The sequence below is a fragment of the Syngnathus scovelli genome, chromosome 1 (genome assembly GCF_024217435.2).
Source record: "Syngnathus scovelli strain Florida chromosome 1, RoL_Ssco_1.2, whole genome shotgun sequence".
In the NCBI taxonomy this organism is placed as follows: Eukaryota; Metazoa; Chordata; class Actinopteri; order Syngnathiformes; family Syngnathidae; genus Syngnathus; species Syngnathus scovelli.
The window spans coordinates 26,191,070-26,216,168 of record NC_090847.1 but is presented as its reverse complement, the minus strand read 5'-3'; the positions used below and the strand labels follow the sequence as shown (position 1 = coordinate 26,216,168).

The 25,099-nt window shown below is 46.5% G+C and overlaps 1 protein-coding gene and 1 long non-coding RNA gene across 8 annotated transcripts in view; one reads left to right on the top strand and one right to left on the bottom strand.

Moving 5' to 3' along the window:
• ppargc1a (peroxisome proliferator-activated receptor gamma, coactivator 1 alpha) overlaps positions 1-25,099 on the bottom strand; it is a 146,830-nt gene that overhangs the window by 3,521 nt on the left and 118,210 nt on the right. For 3 of the 7 annotated variants that reach the window (XM_049735224.2, XM_049735230.2, XM_049735231.2), the window contains 11 exons: positions 24,159-24,338; positions 13,259-13,453; positions 12,417-12,542; positions 9,893-11,048; positions 9,043-9,088; positions 8,751-8,824; positions 5,726-6,851; positions 4,503-4,586; positions 3,678-3,798; positions 1,744-1,865; positions 1,170-1,321 (listed from right to left, as the gene is read on the bottom strand). In XM_049735224.2, the coding sequence (XP_049591181.1) occupies positions 1,170-1,321; positions 1,744-1,865; positions 3,678-3,798; positions 4,503-4,586; positions 5,726-6,851; positions 8,751-8,824; positions 9,043-9,088; positions 9,893-11,048; positions 12,417-12,542; positions 13,259-13,453; positions 24,159-24,338 (3,382 nt within the window). The remainder of the gene's footprint in view (positions 1-1,169; positions 1,322-1,743; positions 1,866-3,677; positions 3,799-4,502; positions 4,587-5,725; positions 6,852-8,750; positions 8,825-9,042; positions 9,089-9,892; positions 11,049-12,416; positions 12,543-13,258; positions 13,454-24,158; positions 24,339-25,099) is intronic. The other 4 variants (XM_049735250.2, XM_049735271.2, XM_049735240.2 and 1 more) reach the window with 2 other exon arrangements.
• LOC137840265 (uncharacterized) lies at positions 7,532-9,220 on the top strand. The gene is made up of 2 exons (XR_011086799.1): positions 7,532-7,660; positions 9,015-9,220. It is a non-coding gene; the product is annotated as an uncharacterized lncRNA (long non-coding RNA).

Genomic DNA, 25,099 nt, shown 5'->3' with positions numbered 1-25,099 from the left:
AGGCGTGATCTACGCTAATGCGATGGCCGACGGCTGCGTTTGTGTCCCGCTGCGCACCTTGAGGGATGAAAAATAACCCCGGCGCTCTACTTTAAACTAATGGACAGTGTTCTGTGAAAACAAGCGCACACACACAAACACAATGACACAAATAGGCTTGCCGACTACACTTATTAGGCTAACCTCTCCTGTTTAACGTTGATTCATCTTAAGAACCTCACATGGGCTTGACACGATGGACCCCATTAATGGCAACTTCCGATATTAAAAATGCACCAAAGAGTTTGTGTGAAACTCTTGAGTGCTATAGGAAACTGACGGGTTAAGTATAAATAAAAATTAGGGATGTGCGATATCACATTTTTCTTCAACACCAATACACCACTTGTACGTTCCAGGCCATAAGTATTAGTCGCTGGTATCGGCATCATTCCGGACTACTCGATACCTTGAATGAAGCAGGTATCGGTGGTACTCGCCTAATCGTAATGAAAATCCAAAACCAAAACAAACCAAAAAGTAAAATGTTACCCAAAAATGCCTTGCTAAATCCACTGGCTTCAAATTTCACAAACATACCATGAAAATTCACACAAAAATTTCACTGGCTTGAAATTTCCATCAGAATTTTTGACTAATCCTCAAAAAAAAAAAAAGCACAAGCTGAAATTCACACATGACTCCCTTGGAGAAAAAAAAAACATCTAAATTGACACATCCAGAAAATACATTGACTTGAAATGTCCCAAACGCAATGCTAAAAATAAAAAATTTGACTCTGACTTGACATGATGGCTCTCCTCGCCTGTTGTCCCGCCGCCATTGTTTTCCTTCCGACAAGCTTCCTACATCAGCTGCTTCCTGCAGCCAACTATGTTCACCAACTGACCTCTGAACTCACACTGACCCTTTTGAGCAGCGAATGCCCAGCGGACGTGTTGAGGGCGATGGAAGAATTGTTTCCGGCGGAGAGATGAGTCTCCTTTTATCTACATCGCCTTTTTGTTTTGCCGTATTAAACATCTACACTGCCCCCCCCCCCTCCTTTTTTCCCTGACAGTCCTCGCAGCCATGTAAACATACAAGGCTGTCTCGAGGGGCTTGAGATTGTATGTGTGTGTGTGTGTGTGTGTGTGTGTATGCAGACAACAACAAAGCTACGCACTTACCCAAGTCTGTGTAATGTGATTTGCAGAATTGCTTTTGTCCGCCGAAGCACAGCTCGAAGCGCGGCTCGTCGGCCCGCCGCAAGGTGTGTCCGTTGTCGAGGGCGGCGAGGGCGTCGCACGTGTAGCGGTATGTGATGAAGCCAAAAATGTCCCTGGTTGTTCAAGGACACACAAAGAATGCGTCAGAGCGACACGGTGACACAACGGATGCGTTATTTAAATGAAATCGATGAAAGTGGCTGGTCGGGTCAAAAGCAGTGCTAACTAAAAAAGGCTAATTATATTTCACATATGGCGGTAAATGATCCAATTTCACTTAATTGGTTTGAAAAGGTTGGCAAAACTGCTGTAAACTAAAGTAAACAAGTGTGGAACAGCAAATTAAAAATAATAATAAATTATTGACATTCATGGCGGCAATGCTAATAGTTAGCATAACAAAGCGAGCAAGTTGTTTACTCTTGTTTAAACTCAAAGTTTCTTGCGTTGACATTTTGAGTTCACTCAACTTTTGAAAAAAAAAAAAAAAAGCTAAATGTGTTGATTTATGGCCGCACGCTAGCAGAGAACTTACCCATCATCCCTCAAGTTGACCGCACATTCTTCAATCTCGCCAAAGACTTCAAAGCGCCGCTTCAACTCGGTCCGGGTGCAGTCGGACCTCAGTCGTCCCACGTACACCGCCCGTCTCTCCCCCTAACAAGAAAGACAGAGCAACAAGGCAAGAGATGAACCGGGGTGCCTGGTCTGTCCGTTTCACCCCCACCCGTGTTCTCCTAATGGACTAGCCTCCATTGACGTCTTCTCCGCTACGTTCCTTTGTGATTGGTTTGCTCCGCTTTGGCTTATCTGATGGAGCCGTATGAGGAAAGTGCCTCGGGTCTGCAGTGGCACTACAATTCCTCTTCCTCTCGGTGCAACACATCAACCGCGGGGAGACTGATTTTTATCAAATGATGCAATGTCTTCACTCCGGGACGGCTGCTTTTTCTTCGTCCAAGTCTAAAAATAAAAACTGCGCGGTGACTCAGCCTCATATCAGGAAGCATCCGCTTGATTGGGCTCGCAGGCTGACGACTTAATGGCTGATTAAGGGATTTTTTTGTTTTTAGGAAAAGGGCAACCTCGAAAGTTTGGCTTCTTTCTAGAAAGTGAAATTCAACAGAAATTGAACAGTTGACATCACAAATGTCAAAGTCAAGGCCCGGGGGCCAGATACGGCCCGCCACATCATTTTCTGAGGCCCGTGAAGACAAATTGAGCATCAAATTTATGTCATTACTAAAATTACCAAGTGTCTTCACTTTAAAAAATTATCTTTCTAAAATATTTGAAAAGTTTCCACTAGTCTGATTTGAAAACGAATTATTTGTCAGTTTGTTTTGTAGCTTATACAATATATAATATGAGGCGTTCATACGTTTATTTGGGTTGACAGTCTTAATGGCCGTCCGAAGGAAACTGACTACGATGCGGCCCGCGACAAAAACGAGCTTGACACTGGTTTACATTGAAAATAGAACTGAATCTGGTTCTATTTGTTTACATTGAGTGCCACGTCCGATGGACAAAATATGGCCAAAACACATGTATCGTCACTTTTTGACCCGTAAAGCAAAAACACCCGGATTTCCTGGCACCTCGGAGGATGTGAGGGTCAAAGCGGAATAATGAAGCCACTAACTGCGCCAGGCTGCAATTATATCTTTTGAGGACTTTAATTGCATCCGCTAATCATTTTTACACCGCGCACGCCTCGGGATACGGCGTACAAGTCGCATTATTCATTTATCCCTTCATTTACTTCACTGCGGCAAGCCGACGGAGGCCTATCGAGACGGCGAGCGGCGTCTCGAGGGTGCGTGTGACATATGGAAATCAGGTGTCACGCTCAAACTTCACCTACGCCCCGGGAGAAATCCAAATTAACTACAGATTTATATTTTGTAGCCTCTCTTTCATGCTTGGCTTGTATCCATGACGGACGAGTAAATGCTGAATTAGGGCTTTAGTTGCTGACAACTGATAAATAGGCGGAATGTTTTTTGACGGCACCCCCGAGGGCCGCCTGTGTGGGAGAGAGGCAGCCGGCCGGACGGACGGACGGAGACGCTCTCCCGTCCGTCTCTGCCCTCTTAAACCTCGTTTGACAGCATGAGCGGTAATTGTTTGTCTCCGCGCCAGCCAAGTTTGCATTAGCGCCCCGCTTAATGCGTTCTTTATCGACGGGCGGTCGAGGCGTTGCTTTTGCCGGATTCACCCTGTCTCAAGGAGACAGTTGGGAGCGTCCATTGTCTCCAAAATCACCATTTGCCTTTCTTCTCCATCGGCCCCAACTTCCTCGGAGGAAAGCATTTTGTGTTTTGTCCTTGACTAATTGATAACCTCCCGACAGAAAGACATCTAAAAATACACCCCAACGAGACATAAGTCCTCTGGGTGTCCTAAAGAAAGATCTCCCGTCAGTGTCTTTGTTTTTGCCCAAGGAGGGGACAGAAATTGACTCACGATTGCCTTTTGTCGTTGCACGTCCTTCTGCTCGGCCATTTGGAGCTCCCGCTTCTCGTAGTCCCGAAGGTACTCTTCCCTCTTCAGCCTCTCGTGCTGATACTCCTCGTAGCTGTCGTACCTAAAGGAGAACATCTGATCGTCAAATGGAATCCAAACGAGAGGAATTGACGGTAGCAACATCTCTATTTGCGTAAAAACCGTAGAGTTGAGTCTTTTCGGAACTCAAGGGGACCACGGTGGCTGCATCTGTCAGCAAACCTTCACATGCCATTACGTTCTAGTTTGGAAGTGCACCATCACCCCAGCTCACCGCGCTGATGAGTAACTCTCAGCCTTGTCGGATGTCATTAGGCGCATGGGTACCAAAATCAGCTGGGAGTGCCGCGATGGTGTCACTCCACTTGCTTCCAAATTGCCCTTTTGCACAGGTGCAAAGTTGATTCTGCATCACGGTCGGGCATCATTTGGATTTGGACAGTTCCGATTCATTTTTTTTCGATTCCTAACGATTCTCGGTTTAAATAAGAAAGACCCAAAAAAAATCTAAATTGACTATATATGGATACACAGCGCCAGAAACACTCAGCTCGTTTTGGGTCGGACCGCACCATTAGTTTGCTCCTAGGGTGGACCAAAAAAACTTGATTTTTTTTCGATTTTTAGTATCTTAACCTGGAGCATCAACTGAATAAATGTGTGGCATATTTCAGGGAGGGGCTTCATTAATTGTGCCTGGACCCAAAGGTATCAAACCATTCCGTGGTGCTTTTACTAAAAAAAATTGTGCACAGTAACATGACAAAAAAAAATTAAATGTCTCACCTCGGCCTGCGACTGAGAGGAGATCGCGACTGCGGGCTCTTATGACTCCTGGAACGGAAAGTGCTTGATTCATTGTTGCGACACCTGGAATGAAGGAGGATGAAGACATCTTTGAAATGACTTGAGTGTTTGAAGCATTCAAAAAAAAAAAAAAACTTAATGATTGGAAGAAAAGAAGAAACCCAGCTGGCCCAGCTAACTACCGAGCAAATTGAGCTCCCCTCCTCAAGTTTTGGATGCTTCATTATTGAAGCATCGCCGAGAAACGACAACGTGAATTATGGAAGAAGAGAATCCCGGAATGCCGCTTTGGAAAGATGGCAAATCTCTAACTGGGAAGATGTGAAGAAAAAAAACACATCAAGTGTTCTCTTCTCTCCTGTTCTGCTGTGGCCTCGTATTTTCGAGAAGCTTGTCAGACTGTGATTGAATTGCCTTGAGACTATTATTGGATAAACGCGTCAGTACGTAAGCTCCCGGCAAAGACAAAACGACGCCACGGAATTGAAGTGACTCTGTCGGCTCCGTGGAGTAAACTGACCTTTTTGGTAATCAGGTAAACAAACTGCATCGGAGTCCGGCGCTGAGAGGCGCTAACTTTGTTTACTCGCAACATACTCGGTAAGAAACCCCGAAGAAAGCTTCGACATACTGATCAAAGAGAACCATGGGAAATGAAGTTCTCACAAGCGCTGGGATGACACGAATCTTCTTTTGAAGAGGATTCGAGACGACAATCCCGCAGCCTGGATCTGACTTTCATCTCGGCGAGATGTAAAAGAGGAGGGTTCGAGTGCGCCGTAAAAACAACAGCTGCCGCTTAAAACAATAACACTCGCATCAAACGGAAAGAAACGGCACCGGGGGGAACGGGGGTGGGGGAGGGGTGTTAATATTAGAAAGACGCTCAAAACTCTTTCGAGAGATGAAAAGATGATGCGATTCTGACGGAAGCTTTCGTATCACGATATTCCCTTTAGTTGATTAGGTGTTATTTTGGGGAGAACACACAATTGATTGATCAGGTAGTTAAGTCAACCTCAATTGACCTAAATACTACGTGATATGTAAACGAGAGTGAGCTGGGAACAGAAAGTCTAGAGGGGTTGATCCAGTCTGACGCTGACTGATCGGGCTACTAAGCTGCTTTCCAAGCCCCGTTTAACTGCAGGGGTGGGGATCAGCCAAGGTTCAGACAGAGGAAGTTCCTTCGGGTGACTTACCGTCTATCAGGCGAGCTGGAGAGGGAGCGTCTCCGGTAGCCTGAGGAAGAGCTCCGAGAGCCAGAGTGGGAACGAGAGCGGGAGCGTGACCTCCCACCGGTCCAGCAGAAAGGTCCGTTGGGTGACAGAAGGAGGGAGGACGGTGGCGAGATGGAGCCCCGTGAAGGGGAGCAGCTTAACGGTGGGGAACAGGAGGGAGAACATGGGGGGCAGTCAAAGAGTAGGTCCAGAGGGGTGCCCTCCCACGGGTAGAGGAAGCGACTCTCACGGCCTTGGCCGAGCTCGAGCTCGTCGTGGAGGGACAGGAGGCCCGAATGCAGGTAGCCGGAGCCAGGCAACCTTTGGGAGTCAATCTCTTCTTCCTCAAGAGATGGAGAGGGGTCGACCTTGTTGGCTTTGCTGCCTGGCTCCCTCTCCTTCTCACCCTGACTGTACAGGGCTCGCAAGGGGTGGCCAAAGTGCTTGTTGAGTTCAGCTCGGATTTCCTGGTCGCACAAGAGCTTGCGGCTCAGGGCGGATGAGGTGTCCGGTTGTGAAGGGACCTGGGAGTTCTGGGGAAGGGACTCCTTCCCGACTCCGGGGACACGAGCTTCATCTCCAGTCGTGGAGGCTAATCTTTGTCGCTTCGCTAGAGGACAAGATGATGATGAAGGTGAAGAAGGTGGAGGCGTGGCTGAATCCTTACATCCGACAGGCTGGTTCCCCACTGCGCCTGCCGCGGCGGCGGCGGCGGCACCTGGGGCGATTAGCTTTTCCCCCAATGAAGTCATAGCACCGTCAACCATGTTGCCGTTCTTCTTTGTGCTCGCCTGACAATAGTCATGGTCACTGACGCCGCGGGGAGGAACCCGCTTATGGTTGCTAGCACTGCGATGCTCCTCGAGTCCGCCGCTTGCCGTTTGTTGAGTGACGGCGTACGGGAGCACAGTGGACGCTCTGCTCAGCTGGGCATACAGCTCAGTCTGTTCGGGACCCTTCCGGTTGGGGCCAGGACCCAACTCAACCAGCCTTGCTCTTTTACACGCCAAGGCTGAGGAGGAACATGAAGACAACTTGGTTTTGAGCGAAACTTTAAATGGATTCTCTTGACTGGCTTTGTGTGGGGGCGTGGTAGGTGGTGTCAGACCTACGGAGATCAGGAGAGACATTAAAATGGGGATTGGAATGGAAGTCAATAAAAATCAAAACAAGCCTCAAATATAGCACATTCCCTTCATTCAACTCGCTTTATGGACGAGGACAAAGATATGTGGCTTGATTAAAATATGCACTTTGGCTATGATTAATCGTGATCTCTATTTTATTACAATCTTGACAGATTAATGTAATGCTTGATGTAACTTAATATGGTGGCGCCGTAATACGCTCAGATTGCCACCCCCCTCGGTGACCTTGGAACGATCCCTTTTGCGAGGGGAAAAAAAACAAAAAAAACACCCGGGACATACCTAATGATAAAGCAAATGAAAAATGCCGACGTCGTGACCCTGTTTTGCGGAAAAGCCCAAAGCTAAGGTCTTCTTGTTTTACATCGAGGATGTATAAGGGAATCACTAAGGGGGCAAATTGATTGTCATTCCTCTCAGATGGCCGCTGGTGGCCTCCCGTCTATTCCTCCACCCCGGTCAGATTTACAAGCAGACAGATGGCAGTTATATGGGAAGTCCTGAGATGAGCCCACTTTATAGCAGTTAATGCACTCACACAAGCAGCCCCCCCCTCCCCCCGTTTGCGAGTCTTCTTCCTCTCCCTCCCGTCTGCCATCTTAGCCTACATATTCGCCTAGCGTACGAGAGTCAGGCACTCCCGACACACCTCCGCTCGCCACTCTTCTTTACCTTTCTTGTAACGCACATCATCCCTCGTTCGCTCCTGAATTACATCAAATGACGGGCATTAGCATCAAACCCGCCGTGAGGGGAGGCAGCAGAAAAGGTAAATACTGCATTCCCAATGCCTCGTCGGATCGGATTATCATGCGGTACGCGATCCTTAACTCCCTCGTGCTACTCGTTGTCCTTTTGTCATATTTGAAATACATATCTATAAATTATGCTGACACAATGAAGCACCATCTGTCCAAAACAATGCGTACGTAGGGTCATAAACTAGGCAGCCATTAGTGGCGAGAGGAGGGGGAGGGGGGGTAAAATAAATCAGAATTAGAAATATTTGTCACTCTCAGTCAAACTTTTGAGTGATGGATGTGACACAGACACAAATCATGCCGCCGCTGGAGGGAAAATAATATTTTTATCGTCATCCATCACAAAGCGGTTCTGCCGTAAGCGACGCAACTCCAGCGCAGTACAAAAAGTCGCCATACGGTAGTCCGGTTAGTCATCAAGCAAGATTCACGGAAACTTCCATCAGAGCTACCTCGCCTTGAAGGAGGAACTGCCCCCTCGCTGGTTATCAGTTACGCCACTGCAATCTTACGGTAGCGGAATGTTACTCAGAACCGAGAAGCTTTCACCTTGGCTTACTGAGATCTACATTCATCCGTCTCATTCAGCACCAGCTAATCCCGAGGTCGGAACGAGTAGGGGGGGGCTTAGTAACCTGGAGCTTCACTGAGCTAATAACCTCCCAGCTAATATTCAATCCCAAATTTTTGCACTCAATAGGAAAGTGGGTTGAGGAGTTTTACGGAGCGGTCGCTTTTAGAAAACGGGCCACGGGTCAATTCACGCGTGCAGTAAAACCATACGAAATATTAACCACATCAGGTTTAGAGTTTCAGCGGCGGTACAAGGTGCACCACCATGCACGGTGAGCCATTTCCACAACTGGTAAATGAATACCTAAAAAATGGGGCCGGTGGAATTTAACTAACAGCGCGAAACAAAAGGACACTGACCTTGCACAGGTGGAAAAGTACAAAACTTTAGATCGGGTAGAACCGAAAGGAAACATTTGAGAATGACGCGTCGGCTAACGAAGCAACCGGTCGAGGAAGAGGAACTAACCTAATCAATACTCCCACCTGACACAATCCACATTGCAAAAAATGAAATATTCTTACCTGGGGTTCCAGCAATCTCCACACTCAATGTGCATTCAATGGTTTTGCTCTCAAACGGTGATCCCTTGTGGTCACTGGAAGACACACACAAAAAAAAAAGAAAAGTGTTTTACTCCTCAGTTCGACAGCGAGATTTGAAAAATGATCTAAAATGTGGAAATGAGTTACAAAAATGCCTCCGATTCGACTTCTGCTCTCCGTCTGTCTCTTTCTGATCTCTTTGCTAGTCTTATTTTCAATTTATTTTTTTTATTTTTTGCCTAGAAAAACGTGGAAAACTTCTCAGACTTACTTTGGAGACTCTGGGGTCAAAGGAAGTGGCAAGGTGGTTGGTTTGGCTGCAGAACACAAAGGAGCATGGGTAATTATTGATCTAGTTAGAACACTGTTGGCAGAAGAGAACAGGTCCACATTCTGCAACAATTAATATCAAATTGGCTCATTAAATGCACTACAAAAAAAAAAAAAAAGCACCCATCCCTGGTTAGAAGACTGCACTAGTGTTTTGTTTTTTTTGGTTTTTATTTCGATGACCCCATTTTAACAATTTACTCTCTAAGGACTGTTGACTGTGTGAGGCAGGATGAGGTAATGGCGCGTGGGTCATGGGTATGTCCCGTGGAGACACGTTGGAATGAAATCAAGACATACAGAGACGATGCCACAGACAAGACACAATGACGGTGGGTGAGCCCCTCCACGGACAAGTCATCATCGCATGCACCAACAGCAGAGGAGGGAGGAAATAAAGAAAGGTAGAAAGGAGAGTCAAGGAAGCTTGTGCAGTTGCCCGAGGCTTTGGCCGACTTGTGCTCCGGCAAAAAGGGAAACGCGGCTTTAGTGGCTAAAGAGCAGCTTCCGGAAATTCTCAGCACACTCAGCTCAACCGGCCAACTGTTTGCCGAACGGTAGCAAGACAAGGCTCCGCCCCTTTTTCCCCACCCTCTACGTTTTGGTTTTTCACTCACTAGAAATCTGGGGAGGGGGGTAAAACGGTGTCAGTCGAGTCGATGCGCTAATGAGTGTTAGCTTCGAATTAGAATAGCGGTTAGTCGTGACGTCAAACTGGGAAGTGGTTAGAGCAGGAGAAGGAGAAGAAGGAGCAGAGATACGGCCAGTGGGGGGGATGCAGTCATGATTACCTAACAACAGGCGGTCGTCTGGGTGCTCGCTGAGGGCCTGCCTGTGCGGCTGCCCGTGCCCGTGTATGAGGCAGGCAGGGGTGGGCTCTGCAATGCTAGTATCTGGGAAGAGGGGGCTCGGCGGGCCCTGCGAGAGCACCGCGGCGGGGCTGCCCGTGACACGGTCATCATCACAGACACCATCATCATCAGCAGCAGAAGCAGTACGATTATCATGGTCCACATCCTCCCCATAGCCTCCCTGGCTCGGTCCAAAGCCCGCCGCGTCTATCTTAGCGGGGTTTCCCGCTCGACTCTGCTTGGGAACGTCGACGCGCTCCTTGGCTTTGCTACGCTCGGAGGTCTTCCCCGCTAATTTGCCGTCAGCGGTTAAGGGGTCGAGAAAGTGCCCTCGGTAGCGAGCGGGTCTGGGTTTGGTGGTGAGCAGCTGACTAAGTAAGGGGTGCCCCGGCTTTGCGTCCCTTTTTCTAATAGTCACTGTGATGTGCGTGCGTTGAGCGCGGTTGGCCCCGCTGCTCTTTTTTCGAGCGGCGCCTACAGCCTCTCGGCAATGCTCACAGCTGTGACTCGCCTCTCGGGGAGGGAGGGAATAAGAATGCATATACCTAATGAACCTAGCGGCGGCCAGGTGGCCCGCATCACCTGGCGGCCTTCCTTCTTCGCTGGCTTTAGGGCGAGCGCGGCCGCAGCTGTAGGTTCTGTGGCCGACAGAGATAGAGGCCCCCTCCGACTCCTCAACCCCGTCATCCTGAGCGCAACGCTGCCACTTCCCAGCCCCACTACATTCGCCTGCAGCCCGGCTCTCACCTCGCTGGTGATGCTGCTGTGCCGGCGGAGGCGGCGGTTGGGGCGGCACGGACGACTTCTTTTTGGAGGCGGCGGTGGACGAAGAACAAGTGGAGGACAGGGAGGAGAAGGAGGAGGTGGACGACGAGGACGGCGAGGAGGAAGAGGAGGAGGAAGCGCCGAGGCCCAGGCTGTTCTTGTCCCTTCCGGGGACGCCGCTCCAGCTGCCTTTGACGTCGTTGGCTTTGGTGTGGAGCAGGATGTCATCGGTGGCTGTTAAGTACTTCAGCAGCTCTGTGCAAGGCCGTCTCAGAGGGCGGTTTTGTTGGCTGGAGACCCCTCTTGATTTGCCATTCCAGGGGTTCTCCGTCTGTTCAAAAAGGGGACAATTTCCAAAATGTTAGGACCAGGTCTTATGAAATTTTGCCAGTGACATTCATTGAAATGACATCAATCAGCCAACTTATTGCCATGTTGAACATGCTAGCTGTGTCAGTCTTAGGTTAGCTTAGCATTTAGCATGGATTTTATATCTTTCCTTGTCATCTCTTTGTCAGTATGACAGAAATGTAACTTATTGGCCGCCACGAAGACGATGATTACTGACTTAGGAGCAACCCCGAAATGTGTTTAAGTTCACTAGTAGCTAGCTGAAGCTGGTTGCTAGCTACTAGCTGCTGTAGCGTAAGTAGCAAAGAGCCACGGTTTTTCCTTATTGTTCTTTCTTTTAGTGGTTGTCTCGGTTGATTATCAGTTTTTGCTATTCAATGTGTTTTAAAATGCTAACTTGACCTATTTATTTCGAACAGACATGCCACTGAGGCTGCAAGCCAGTTTTTGTTTAACAACACACGAGTTTTACCGCACAATATTCAAAATCCATTTTATGTTGAACTTCCACTGGAGCGAGTCGCACCGCTTAAGAGGCCCGGGAGCACAAAGGCGAGGTGGGTCAACTGATTCTAGTTTCCACATCTGCCTTTATAGATACCCACCTTTTCACTTCACTGGCGCGGTGGCCCATCTGAAGCTTGCTAGCAAAAAAAAAAAAATCAACCAAGCAATAACTTAAAAAAACATCTCCGGTAAATTGGGTCATTTGTAAATCCCGCTGTCTTCTTCAGAACAATGTTTATCGTCAGACGGGGCTGGAAAGAACAACTCGCTGCCTAAGTGACTCGCAGGCAACGCCGGGTGTGAAGTCATCATCTTAATTGCGCGGGCCTCCGAGCGCTCTGCTTGCACGACGCGTCCGCCGGGACCTTTTCCGTTCGCTGCGCTCCACAAATACATGACTCAAAGGCACCGCGTGAAAATGGAATCCGACACTGTGCAAACAGCGCCCGGCTCCAATATGTGTCTGATCATTTCAAAGTAAGAGCAAATGAACTCCCGTAATGTGTTTGGACACAAAATGACAACCCGTACCGAGCAACTTCATTGTGAGCTCGTTCGACGTCGAACATTACCAGATATCTGGAGCCCCATCAATGTTTTTCTTCTGACGGGTCCCTCCATATCAAGGCGGGTAAGTGGCGCGGCTAATGAGAGAACGCCGCCGAAGCCGTGCTTGCAAAGCCCAACAGCAATCAGCCTGTTTTCATTACCAGAACCCCCCCCAGGCTCGAAAAGCGGTAGTCTAACATCTTCTAAAGGCGGCGACCAAAACAAGAAATTTGCAAGCACGAGAGCAGAGCGAGGAAGATTAACTAACATAAAAATGAGCGTGCGTGCGTACCTTGACGATAGCAGGTGGCGCTCGGATACGGTGGTTGCTGCTGGCTGCATGGTTCTGTGCCTTGCCACCTGTGTATTGATTATAGCTGAGCTGGGAGTTTGCGGGCGCCAGAAGGAGCTTCTTCAGCTGGACCCGAGCGACGACGAGGAAAAGAGAAGGAAGCTGAAGTTAGCACGGATTATGCAAATGGACATTTTCTTTCAATTGCCGCTGATTTTTTTTTTTTTTTACCCCTCTGAGCAGATGGGGGGCGCTGGTAAAGTGTTGAAAATAAGTACGTGACATGTTTGTATTCTCTGAGGGGACTGAACAAACACACTGGAAAGCTCATTAGGAAAGTTAAATGAAGTATAAGTTAACATTTTAGCCCTGAAAGCCAAGAGAATTGCCTGTGTGTAAAAATAGCCACACAATGCTAAGAGGGCCGCTTCGCTGCCAAAAGAGACGACTTTGGCAAAAAGACTGAGGTGGTGGTGAAGAGGGGAAGGGGGGCACGGATTAGCCGAGACCTACCGGGAATAGAAGAGATGAATTTCCCTTTGCCGTTTCTTTCATTCAATGCCCACTCCATTTCCGGCCACACCATTGTTGCTCGTATTTGAATGGAATTAGCACTTAGCAGCTATTATGATTTGCGTTAGCTCATTTGTTCATTTAACTTGATTGGCCAAATTTAAATACGAGGACTGGTAGTGTGAAGACGCAAATAGAGGGCAGGGAACGGTCACATCATCAAAACGACTTGAAGCCAGACGGAAACAATACGAGAGTCACATTGGGATCCCGGGCCAGCTCTGGCTACAAATGTTTCGAAGCGGCCAGGACAAATAGGGAGGCTTTACCAGGGAAGGCTCCTCGGGCTCCGGGGTGCGAGGCGAGCCGTCGGGGGAGGAGGGACAGCTCTGGTCACTGGCATTGGTCACGTCCCCATCTGCCAGAGCCTCAAACGAAGGCAGACCGTCCTCATCCACCGGGATGCTATCCAGGGTCTCTGTAAGCACTGCCAGCAAGTTGGCCTCATTTTCTTCATCTATCTTCTTAGCAGGCGGGAAAAGAAATAAAAAAGGGGAGGGTTGGGGGGGGAGCAGAAGACAGACAGAAACACAGAGAGAAAGGAAAAATAGGACATTTTAGTCTGGAAGTTGTAAATCTTTTCCTCCTAGGAAAGTAAGAGTGGTGGGCGGTTGCATGCAGACTTTTATTGTTAATACTGTTCTTTTTTTTTCATCTCTTCGGAAGCTGGCTCTATTCTGGCAAACAAAATTCTCTCCCCTTTGCAGAGTGAGTTGAGCCTGTCACTCATATTTTAAATACGCAGCTTTACTGGACCAAAATAATATCTTCTCTGAGAAAGCCATTACCAAGGCTGACAAGTCGTAAGTATCTGGGGAAGGCAGCAATGTTTGGGGGCGGGGTTTGTTCAATCTATCGCCAATTTTCAGATGTGAAGAATTACTGTCCGCTTATGCAAAAATAAACATGCTATGTTTTAAAAAAGAAGTTGACAGGACAAAGGATGCTAAGGCATCAAGTTTCCGTCAAATAGTAGAAATGTTTTTTTTGGGGCACATTATAATAATAACAATAATAAAAAAAACTAAAAAATACAAAAATAATATAATAAAACTACAATAATAATAATGATGATAATAATAATACAAAATAACTAAAAATATCTGAATAATAATGATAATAATAATACAAAAATTATTAAAAATATTTGAAATATCTTATCAAGTTTCCGTCAAATAGTAGAATTTTTTTTGGGGCACATTATAATAATAACAATAATAAAAAAAACTAAAAAATACAAAAATAATATAATAAAACTACAATAATAATAATAATGATAATAATACAAAATAAATAAAAATATCTGAATAATATAATATAATAATACAAAAATTATTAAACATTTCTGAAATATCTTTCAACTTTCAATCAAATGGGAGTTTACGGCCAACAAAATGGAAGCGCTGTTTGCATCCAAACATCCATTTGCAGATAAATAAGTGTTATTATGCTTCCCTTGACAAAATGTCACCGGCCGCCACCGGTTATTTTCATGCCCAGCTTCAAATTAATTTTCATTTCCAGATGACACAGACATCTTAGATGTTCAGTTAGCTCGCTAACAGTGAGGAAAATGTTAATCGGATGCTCAGCGAGTCGATCGTCTCTCTAACAACATGAGCACTCTGTCATTATTAGAAAATGATGAAGGGGACATATTTCACCGAGATAACGCGACGTCGACCGGGGCCGTGCCACACCGGCAAGCAAAATGCCTCGCAGGAAATTGCTCTGTATGAGGTGTCACGCTGTTTAATTACTTGTAAGGAGCTTTAAATCCACCGCGTTGGAACGGTGTGCAACCCCTTTTTTTGGTGCTCTTCAAACGACAAAACACCTCAGCCCAAACTCACGCGAAAGATTAAAAGTCGGATTATTCTCGCTGATCATCTTTTAATGAGCCACCTGTTTTGGTTTGACACTCGGAAAGCGAAAATGTTCCGGAAGCCAGATGATTCCTTGCTTTTTTAAATACCAAGCAACAAAAAGGGGCTTAAAAATGATCCAGTCACGTAATGAGTAACTGAAAATGTTTGACCGGGATATTTGATAGTATCAGGAGACCAATAAACAACCTGTTTTTCTAATAATTGACATTAGTCAGTGTTCGCACCAAGAATCTCAATTAAGACCAAATCCAATCATCAACCAATAACCAACCAAGGGTCACATGAAGAATAAGTCACATGCTTGAGTGGTCCAGTCACCAACAGATTTGTAATGATTGCTATGCCCCCCAGACAATGTTTAAAAAAGAAAATCATGTGATTGGCTCTTTAATGATTACCATGCAGACATGGATTGTACTTTTACAGGGCCCGAGTCAAAGTCAAACGTGGTAGACAACCTCCCAAAATTTCATTTCAGAGTCCAAGGTAGCATCCTAAAAAAAAATGCTTCGACACGTCCGGCGGACGCGTACAAAGTCTGCCGGCTAACCCGGTTGCAGTCCACTTATATTGATTACCACCGAGCAGAGTAAATATCGAGGGCAGAAGGAACAAAGAAAGGAAAAAAAATAAATAAATAAACGTCTCGGTGGAAGCCCATCTCGCTTAATGGACCTCGCCGAATTAAAGAGATCTTAACAATCCCGGGCTAATTGTGGGATCACAATATATTAACCCCGCCGCAATTCTAAAGGGTGCCATTCTGTGGCTGTTTTATTCCAAATGCTTCAATTAGCCATAAAACATGCTGGCAAGTGCTTGGCAGAGTTTCCTCGTCCCTTCCCCTTCCCTTCTTTGCCCCACGTCGGTGCAAAGAAAGCCGCTTGTTCATTATTAGGTGAGGTCCTTTTGTTATCAGGTAGGGCTGTCTTTGAGATTGTCCTTGCCATTAACTATTTTATTGAGTTCCAGACCAAGGCATTGTGTTCCGGGAGATACTATTCACCAGGCTGATAACAGAGAAAGGGAAAAAGGTGAAAGGAGTCGTTTTAAACAAACACTCGCTTCTCAACTGCGGGGCCAAATAGTCAAATTAAATCGGTTAATTGCTTCTTGAGCATTGCAAAGGCTAAAATAATTAAAAAATATATGTAAACATTTTTTTTTTTTTGGGAAGCGAGACAATACTTCATTTGCATGTGGTGAAAGGAAGCAAAAAGATGAAGTTCCACCAAAACATCTGCGACAAAGTGGGTCATCGATAGTTAAAGTTTCATTTATCTCGCTTTTGCACCATGACAGTTTAATTGCATTGCTTCATCTAAATCTTTCCCCGCACGGTCACATTTCAGACAAATGGTGTCAGCGTTCAACTTTTTTTTTTTTTTTTTTGAAAGAAGCTAAACAAATAACGGTGACTGAATCAAGGTGAGTCCACTGGACGCACATATGGCCACCATGACAGAAGGTGGCGGGAAAGGGGAAGGGCACAGCGAGAGACGGATCGCCAAAGACCTCACAGAAATGGAGAGAGGGTGATTACGTCCCGTGTGCAGTCATGCAAACATACCTAAGATCCTCCCCCCCTCCCCCCCCTGTGTGCCTGACAGAGTTCCAAACCATAAAACTAAATGTTAAACCTCCATCCGGCCCGGCGCTGCGATTAGCTTTAATAAATAGCGGCCAACTGTCTCTTGTTATCATCAGACGTTACTCCCAATCCAATCATTTGATGCGGTGGTGGAGCTACCGTGACTTTGTAATAATCCATTAGTCCTGCTCGGAATTCACCGCTCGGAGTCTCCTTGTTAAAGCGGGCGAGCTATGCGGATGAGTTGACATTAGGCGGCAATGCAGGAGGGCGCGGGCTATTTATATGCCAGATGTCCGTCTCTGCTTTAGGAGGCTGTGCGGCTAATACATCAGAGAGGGAAATGCTTTGACCCGTCAATGAAGATGCGTGTGTGCCTCGAAAAGATAAATCTCCCGGGAAGCATTTGACGCTGTTAGAACGCTATCAGATGAGCTGATGGGGTGCAAGAGAGGAAAAGTGAGAAGAGATATATTTGTATATTGGATATACTGGACAAGGACAGGATACGAGCGTGACCGCATCCGATTGAGACGACCACCCTGGGGATGTGAGCGGGAATGGTCTTGTTCCTGCAGATCAAACCCGTATCATGAACGGGAGCTGGCCAGCTAGACTGTCCTAAAGTCGGCAGAAACTAGATGATGTCAACGAACTGATGTTTTGGACCAGAAGCGAGTCACAAGACCAGACAAAAAGGAGTTGTCGTGAATATTTGGAACAAGATTGGCTGAGCTGAGTTACAATGACGACTGACCAACCAATTATGGGCAAGGAATGAGTCACATGACTGAGCAATACTGGTGATGGACTTTTCCAATGGGTGAAGAACGAGTTATTGGTTGATCGATCCCTGCCGCTTCTTGCCGTGACCGTAATGGCTGATATGAATGAGTATTTGGCGGCCACACGCAAAGTCAAAAACCTTTAAGACAAAACTATGGCTTTACTAAATAAAGCTCCTCCATTTTCTCCAACTCTCCACCATGACTATAAATAGTTTTATATCTCTATAAAAGTTCTTGTAAGCGCACCTCGGCATAACATTGTACCCTAATTGACATCAAAAAACAATAAATCTTAATTATTTTAATTTAATTGCTATTATTAACGAGCACACCACTGCCACCTACTGTAGTGGAGGTGCAATCCCACTTCATTTCCGCACCAAACAACAAACTTTTTAAAAGTACCTGACTAGGTGACACATGCATATCGTGATGCTAACAAACGTTAAGTCCTACCGTCAATGATACCACCAGATGGCGCCAAAGCGTTTGATTAAACATGCAAATCTGTCAATTAATAAATCCCAAATATGTACGGGGGTTGGTTGTCATATTTCTAAACAGAGGACACCACCTTCACGCTGCGTGTATAAGTGAGTGCCAGCGCGTGTATATGTGTGTGTGACCTTCTGAGCCCGGCCAAGCCCATCGATAGTGTTTTGTCGCAGTTACGGCGTCCTCGGAAGGACGCCCATGTGCTGTATCAAACAAATTGTGCACATCGTTGTCACAATCCTCATCGCGCAGGAAGCGCTGTGTGTGTGTGTTGGCAATATCGCAGATGTATGGTAATTGAAATGGCAGAATCTTTTTTGGGGGGGAAATGCAGTCAATTTGACGCGGCGGCGAAAGAAGGTCACCGTATTCAATTTGCGCTGAATGGCGCCCTGACAGGGAAACACCTGAAAGCACACGATCTTATCAAGGCCTCACAGGCGCCGCCACTTACCCACTGGCTAAAAGCTATTTGCTGATTACCAAATAAACGTATTATCTTTTACCTTGACTTCTGTGTGCGTGTGCGAGGAAGCAGGTAGAGGCGGAGTCTTTTCTCCTGGTCGTGACTTTGCAAGCACGCTATCTCAGCTGTCCCCGCCCCCTCCCCTGCAGTTGTCGCGTACTTTCAAGTGCCATATGGGCTCGTCAAAGAGAGAGGACTTCACAAGGCTTTTGCGTCCCTCTTTACAAGTAAAGAGAACAAAGCTGGTACAAGGTTCATCTTTGTCGAACATCAATGGCACACATATGGACGGGAGCGTTGTGGGAGTGTGTTTGATGGGGCTCCTCCGCACCAAACTCACCTCCCCGACCCACATCGTTCCCGTTTGGTTTGTTACGGGGGTCAGTTTGACCTGCTGGAAGTAAAGATGCTAATTTGAAAGAACCGAGTTTACATTTAAAGCCAGTTTGTCTCTGTGGAGGACGAATTAGCATATCTGCATCACAGTTCAGCAGTTCAGGGTTTGAGTCCCGGCTGTGGACTTTGTGTGATCTCCCTGAGCTTGCATGAGTTGTCCACAGGAACTATGGCGACCTCCCATATTCCCAAAATGCACACCTTAGGTCAAATTGAAGAAGTTTGATTGTGGGTAAACATCCACAATTACTGTCAATTTACTGTTTTTAATTGAGGATTATCACCTTTGACGCATAATTTGAAAAAATGGAGAGTTATTAGAGTTTTTTTTGCAGAAAAGAATCTTGGGCACAAAGTTTCATTTCTTTTCAAATCATGTCACGAAGATCCAAATCCTTTTTGAGGTCTCCCGATTGGACAGCCAACTGAGTCATTCAACTTCCGAGAGCTTCTTGAGCTACTTGCGCAAATGCTCGGAAATAAGCCGCAACGCTAACATCAGTGTGACAAAGACATTTGTTGCCTTTGTCAACTTTCTGCGTAATCTACCGATTGATGAATTCAAGATATTGACAAGCCACTTGTCTGCCTTGGTGACATCAGAGTAATGTTTCCCAAACTTAAAGGCGGAATCTCGAAAGTAGGGAAGAGTGTGAAATAATTCCATAGTTGCAGTCCAGTATTAAATAATACATTTGTTATCGTGTGGCATCATGGCAACGTGTGTGTGTGTGTGTGTGTGTGTGTGTGTGTGTGAGTCTAGGGGAGGGTTGGATTATTGGCTTAGTGTTTTGGCCAGGTTAACGTGAAACAGCCCTGAAAGGCTCTTAGCCGAGATTACCCCATTGGCTAAAAATAGCCGTCAGCGCCTGATGCACGCCGGCACCAAAAGACCACTATCTGACATGCGTGCGCTACGTTTCAATTACACACCTGTAGACGGCGGTGGCGTCGGCGGGGATGCACTTGCGGGTTTGGGATCAGCTGGGGGAGGCTGACCCCAAACGTGCTGCAATCAGCAGCGGCGGTTTATCACTGGGACAGAGGCAAAAGGAAGCTCCTTCCTTCCTTCCTTTGCTCTCGTTCCCAAACGTTCCCAGAAGGGACTATTGTTTGGGATCCGACCGACCGCCTTCCCCCTTCTCCCCGCTTGGTCTTTCCAGAAGAAACAAATTCTCCGCCTTGGGAGCCAAAGGAGGCGGGGAGTTTTGCGGCAAGACGCCCGAGCGCCCGTCTTCTCCACCGATCGCCCGAGCGTCGATGTAATAACAGTGGAGATGAGGAAGGGGTGGTGCCTTGTGGTGACTGTGGTAATTCATACACCCCTTTGCTGGAGCGCCCAACCGGTGTGGGTGGTGTTTTCTCAAATGTCAGCATAAATTTGCAAAATCAAAGCGCTCAGCAGGGTGCAGGAACAGGAACAATAAGCCTGCCCTGAGTGTGTGCGTTTGCGAGTGTGTTTCCACTGACAAGTGTGTGCTAATCTACTGCTGATTGTTCAAACCCTTCAATCCAATCCTGCCGTTAGGTTTGTTTCTCGGGAAGTGCAATAAGGTTGGAGGGTCAGAATGTTTGAGCATCGAAAAATGGCAGCAGGGAAAATAATCCTAATTAACATTTATTAAAACAAGCAGATAAAAAAGTTTCACACAGGAGAACAACTGCTGTTGTCTAATCATATTTCCTTAACCTCTTCATGTGCCAGTTCCATAAAAATCAAAATGATCCAAAAGTGGCAAAAAATATATAATAATTCCCAAGACACAAAATAAGTTTCCCACTAAAAAATAAAAATCTCAGTCTTGCCTTATCTTAAAATTGGGCCATTTTAACAAGAATTAAAAAAAAATCCCTATTAATATTGTCAATTAAACTTGTTTCTATTTAAAGGGGGTCAAATTGACTACGACATTATTTTTAACGAGAGAAATTGGCCTAAAGCAGCTGGGCAAAGGCCATCAGAGGGCACGCGTGAGCAAGAGCTCGGCGACGCATGATGGCATGCTCGCAGAATGTCCATGCACACTATCTTCGTAAGACTCTAAAGCCTTGGCATTTCATTTTACTAGCTGCAAAGCCCACAACCTTTTACTTGCAATCCTTGGGCTTTGATTCAGGTTGGCACCAGCCCAAACCTTCTCCTTCTCTACCCATCTGTCCTCATGTCTGTCTGGCCTCCGACGTGGACAAATGCGCCCGGACGTTTGGCGATGACACGAACGGGCACGGGCGCACCGACCACCAGGCAACTGTGCGAGTGACTCACGAGAAAATGGAACCAATGAAATATTTTTGCGGTTTGAATCACAACTCTGTATTGAATATAAAATATGTTGTGTTGCCTGGACGGCAGTTTCCACCTGTTGACAACACACGACGACAGCTTAGCTTTTGGGATGATTTGTATTCGTCCAAGTAATAATACTCGATTAAATAATTGGTTGATTGAGGAGTCTCCATATATTATTCATCAAGGCTCTTTTTTTTTTTTGCAAAGCAATTTAGCCAATCAATTAATTATTTTGAGGAGCAATTTTCTAATTTTGTGCAGCATTTTTTGGGGGGAGGGGAGCAGCTTAATCCCACGGACCCAAAGAAAGGCTTTTATTAAACAGTAAAATTATAACTAATATCTAATGGATGAACAGTTGTTTGAAAATTTAAAACTATGAGTTTTACTTTTGTGAATTCACATTGTGTATAACAGCAAATTTTATTTTTCTGTCTGTAAGCAAAGCTAAACTAACTTTAAAAAATTCCATTTATTTCTGTTTCAGTTTAGCTATTTAATAGTTTAATAGTAAAGTTGGATGTTCGCAGTTTAATTGCCACTCAAAGCCAGATGTCTGTGAAAAGTGTCATCGATCAGCCAAGCACTTAATTGTGGCGTTAAACGCGCTAGCCGTGTCATTTTTAGGTTAGCTTACCATTTAGCATGGCTTCTCTGTCTTTTCAAGTCATTCTTTCGTTAATGTCATCCGAAATGTAACTTATTGACCGCCACGCAAGCGACAGTTACTGACTTAGGTGGGACTCCGCAACATGTTTACGTTAGAAGCTAGCCGAAGCTGTTGCTAGCTAGCTAGCTGCTTCTGTAGCAAAGAAGCTTTTTTACAACCACTTCGATGGCTCATCTTTTTCTACTTTTTTTGTGGGTTCTCTTTGTTTTGGCTATTTAATAAGTATTAATGATGTGCAAATTATCCATTTTGGCTGATGCGAAACGACTTATTTCGAGCCTGCCTTTGCCTTCGGGCCACTCTGCCACCTCCCGTTGACCGCCAGCCATGTAATCCTAGCAGGGTTCTGACTCGTTGGGTCAACACTTCCATGCTGTTATCTTTGGCAGTACATCAGGAAATTATTAGAGCTAGCGCCCCCTTAATAACTGCGGCCTGAAATAGAGCGGCCACGTTGAGAGTTTTCAAGAGGTGTCGACTACGAGCAGAGAAAGTTTCGCTAGTGTGTGTGCGGCTGAGCGGACATGGCGTATCATACCGCACGGGAACGGTCAGTAACGGAGCAAAAGGCCAGCCAGGGGACATCTCGTGATCCCAGCCAGCCACATGTTGCTACGTAAAAGATGCGTCCTATCCCAAACAAAACCAGTCTGCCGCTAAAATAACCCTGCAACCTGAAAATGACCTCATTTTGATGTTTCGTCAAGCAACCCGTGACATCATTAAAATGCCTTCAAAAGCGGCAGCCATGTTGGTCAGGCCGAGACTGAAAGTGGCTCCAAGATGACAATCAGGATTTTCTTATGCTGATGCTCCAGGAGGCTAATTAGGAAATACATCAGCAGCGCGCCCGCCATCACCCAAAGCCCGAGCACTCTCCCTCCCCCCCCGGCGGTGCTCTAATCCTTGCCAAGAGGCAAACTTTCCCCTGTCAGATTAAAAGGGATTAGCCGGGTCGTGCTACATGAGGAACTGGCCACTTCTAATGGTGATTTGAAACTTTCCAAAGATGGAGCGAGGGGGGGGTTATAAACTGTACCCCTTCTCAGCCCCTACCCCTTGCTTCTTCACGGCTTCGAGATTTGCCGAGCTTTCACTCAGCGCGACACAATAGCTGGCGGCGTGCATCGGCACGAGTGGGTAATATTCATGCCTGACACGTGCGTGGGGGGGTGGGGGGGACACGTGAGTAGGCCACACGATGGACCACCGCAAAGCGGGGTACCGTGAAAGCCCATTTCGGACCAATCATATATTCATTTACCCAGCACGACTAATTATTGGACTCCCAGGTGGGAGGAAAAAGAGCAAATAGAAGAGATATTGAAGACTGTGACAAACAACCGGAAAGTAAAGATTCAGTAAGGGATTTATTTTTATTTTTTTTTAAATGAAACACAATTATCAGGAAGGGCTAAATGGGAAAGACTTTCCAAGAGCTAAAAAAAAAAAAAAGGTTTGACTGCTTGACATGGAAGTTATAAAATAAACGCTGAAAGAGTAAAGTGGTAAAGTAACTTCTTGTCGATATTCTGTTTTGCGGATTTACAAGGAAATATCAAATGTCGAAAGTGCTGGCATAACTTTGTTGTATTGTTGTCCACGCAACGCAGAGCTCCCCCTACTGGCCAGGAGTTGAATCAATTCCGACAATTTAATGAATGAATATTGAATTACATCAATATTTTTAGCCACCTGTGTAAAAGTGCTAAAAAACAAATTTCTTTCATAATCAAAGACCCACAAACGTTAAAATGTCCCCACCTGACACTTCCCAACATATAAATTGTATTATTATACAAATTCAACTTTAAAAGCTGATCATTTTGACCGGCAACATGACAGCAGAGTTAAAGGCTATTTTTAGAAACTGGACTTGCATTGTTCTTTACACTGACACTTGTCGGTATTTTTAACCGTATCGCTCGGCTTGACGGCAGACAGCCACGCCAGCGACCACTTAGACTCCATTTGTGTGCGTGAGTGTGTGTCCTCAGAGGCGAGGCACACACACAAACAGTTTCTAGCGGTAGTCAACGAGGTTAAAGATGGAAAGAATTTCGCCTGTTATCAAGAGCAGCGAGCACACATACGGCAGCAGAAAAACGTGAGCGCGTGACACGTCGCCTCTTTCGCCCCCTAGAGGCCAAACCGCCGCGTCCAATCCCGGCCTGTCTATCTACGCCGGCGATAAGGGCCCCTAATGAAGACTGCGAGACTGACGGTTTTATAGGCCGGACTGGATCATCGACCTTGTTGGCAGTCTCACGGGGTGACAAGAGAAAAAAAAAAGGAACACCGCGAGGGTGATAGGGGGAAGATTAAAGTTTTACAAGGCTTTTGAGAAGCCTTTCTTTACGACGTGTCCAGAGTTTACTTTCAGATGTGAGCCGCATTAGTAAGTTGAAACTGAAATAAACACTTTTGATAAGGAGGCCCACCACTGTCAGGCCCCAAATAAGGGGACAAAGGTCCCGCCGGGGCTTATCATGCTTCACGTTATCTCCCCTGCATGCCTGCACTGTTTTTTGTTTTTTTCAGCACCCGACATCATTCTCACAAAAAAAATAAAGATGCAGCCTACCTCGAAAAGATTGGACGCCTCGTTGCCATACTGCGCAGAAATGATTTCCGATTGGTCGCTGTACCACTTGAGGCCGCCCAGGAAGCCGTCGGCGTCGAGGTCGCTGACGTCCAGCTCCGAGAGGTCGAGTTCGGGGAGATCGGGACAGAGGGGCTGGTCTTCGCCAACCAAGGCAGCGCACTGTAGGAGGAGGGGGGGGAGGACACGGTCAGTACAAGCGGCATCGAGCTGACGGGCGCGTCGTTCGATTCCCCCCGACCTGCAAAGCGCCGTCGCCCTGCATGCGATTGGCGCGCACGCCCGCTGACATTTTATGTAATCTCCACGACTTGTCGTGTACTTTACGGAGCAGCTGCCTGCACCACCCAACTGTAACAGGACAGAAGGGGGACTAGTGGGGGGTGGGCAGTGGGGGGAAGGGGTCGAACGAGGATCTGGGTGTTGTGAAAACAAACAGAGAGAGAGAGTGAACGAAAGAGAAGCAAAGAGCCTGATGGAAAGGGGTTGGGCTAATTTGCATGTCTCAGCTGATTTTTTTTTTTTTTTTGCAGGGTCATTGTGAATGCAACTGGAAGAGGGTTGCTGAGATGCGCCCGCCAAGGATGGACAATTGCTGGCTTTTTTTTTTTTTTTGCATCAACAAACAAATTTGATTGCAAAATACCCGTGCAAACTTCCAAGTCACGCAACAACCATCCTCGTCTAACGGCACCTGGCCGCACATGTCAGAAAGGTGGATATCCCCCGAGGGGGGTGTTTCGGCCCCGCCTGAACAAAAGGGACGTGAGGTTGGGCTCAGGTCAAAAAAGACGTGTCGTCTCGTGTGCCGAGGAGGCAAAGCGAGGAGCGCCCAGACACCGGTGTCACCGTTCATCTGTCCCCCCCCCCCACACGAATACACAATGACTTCAAGACTTGTGATGAGACAGCTGGGTTGTGTT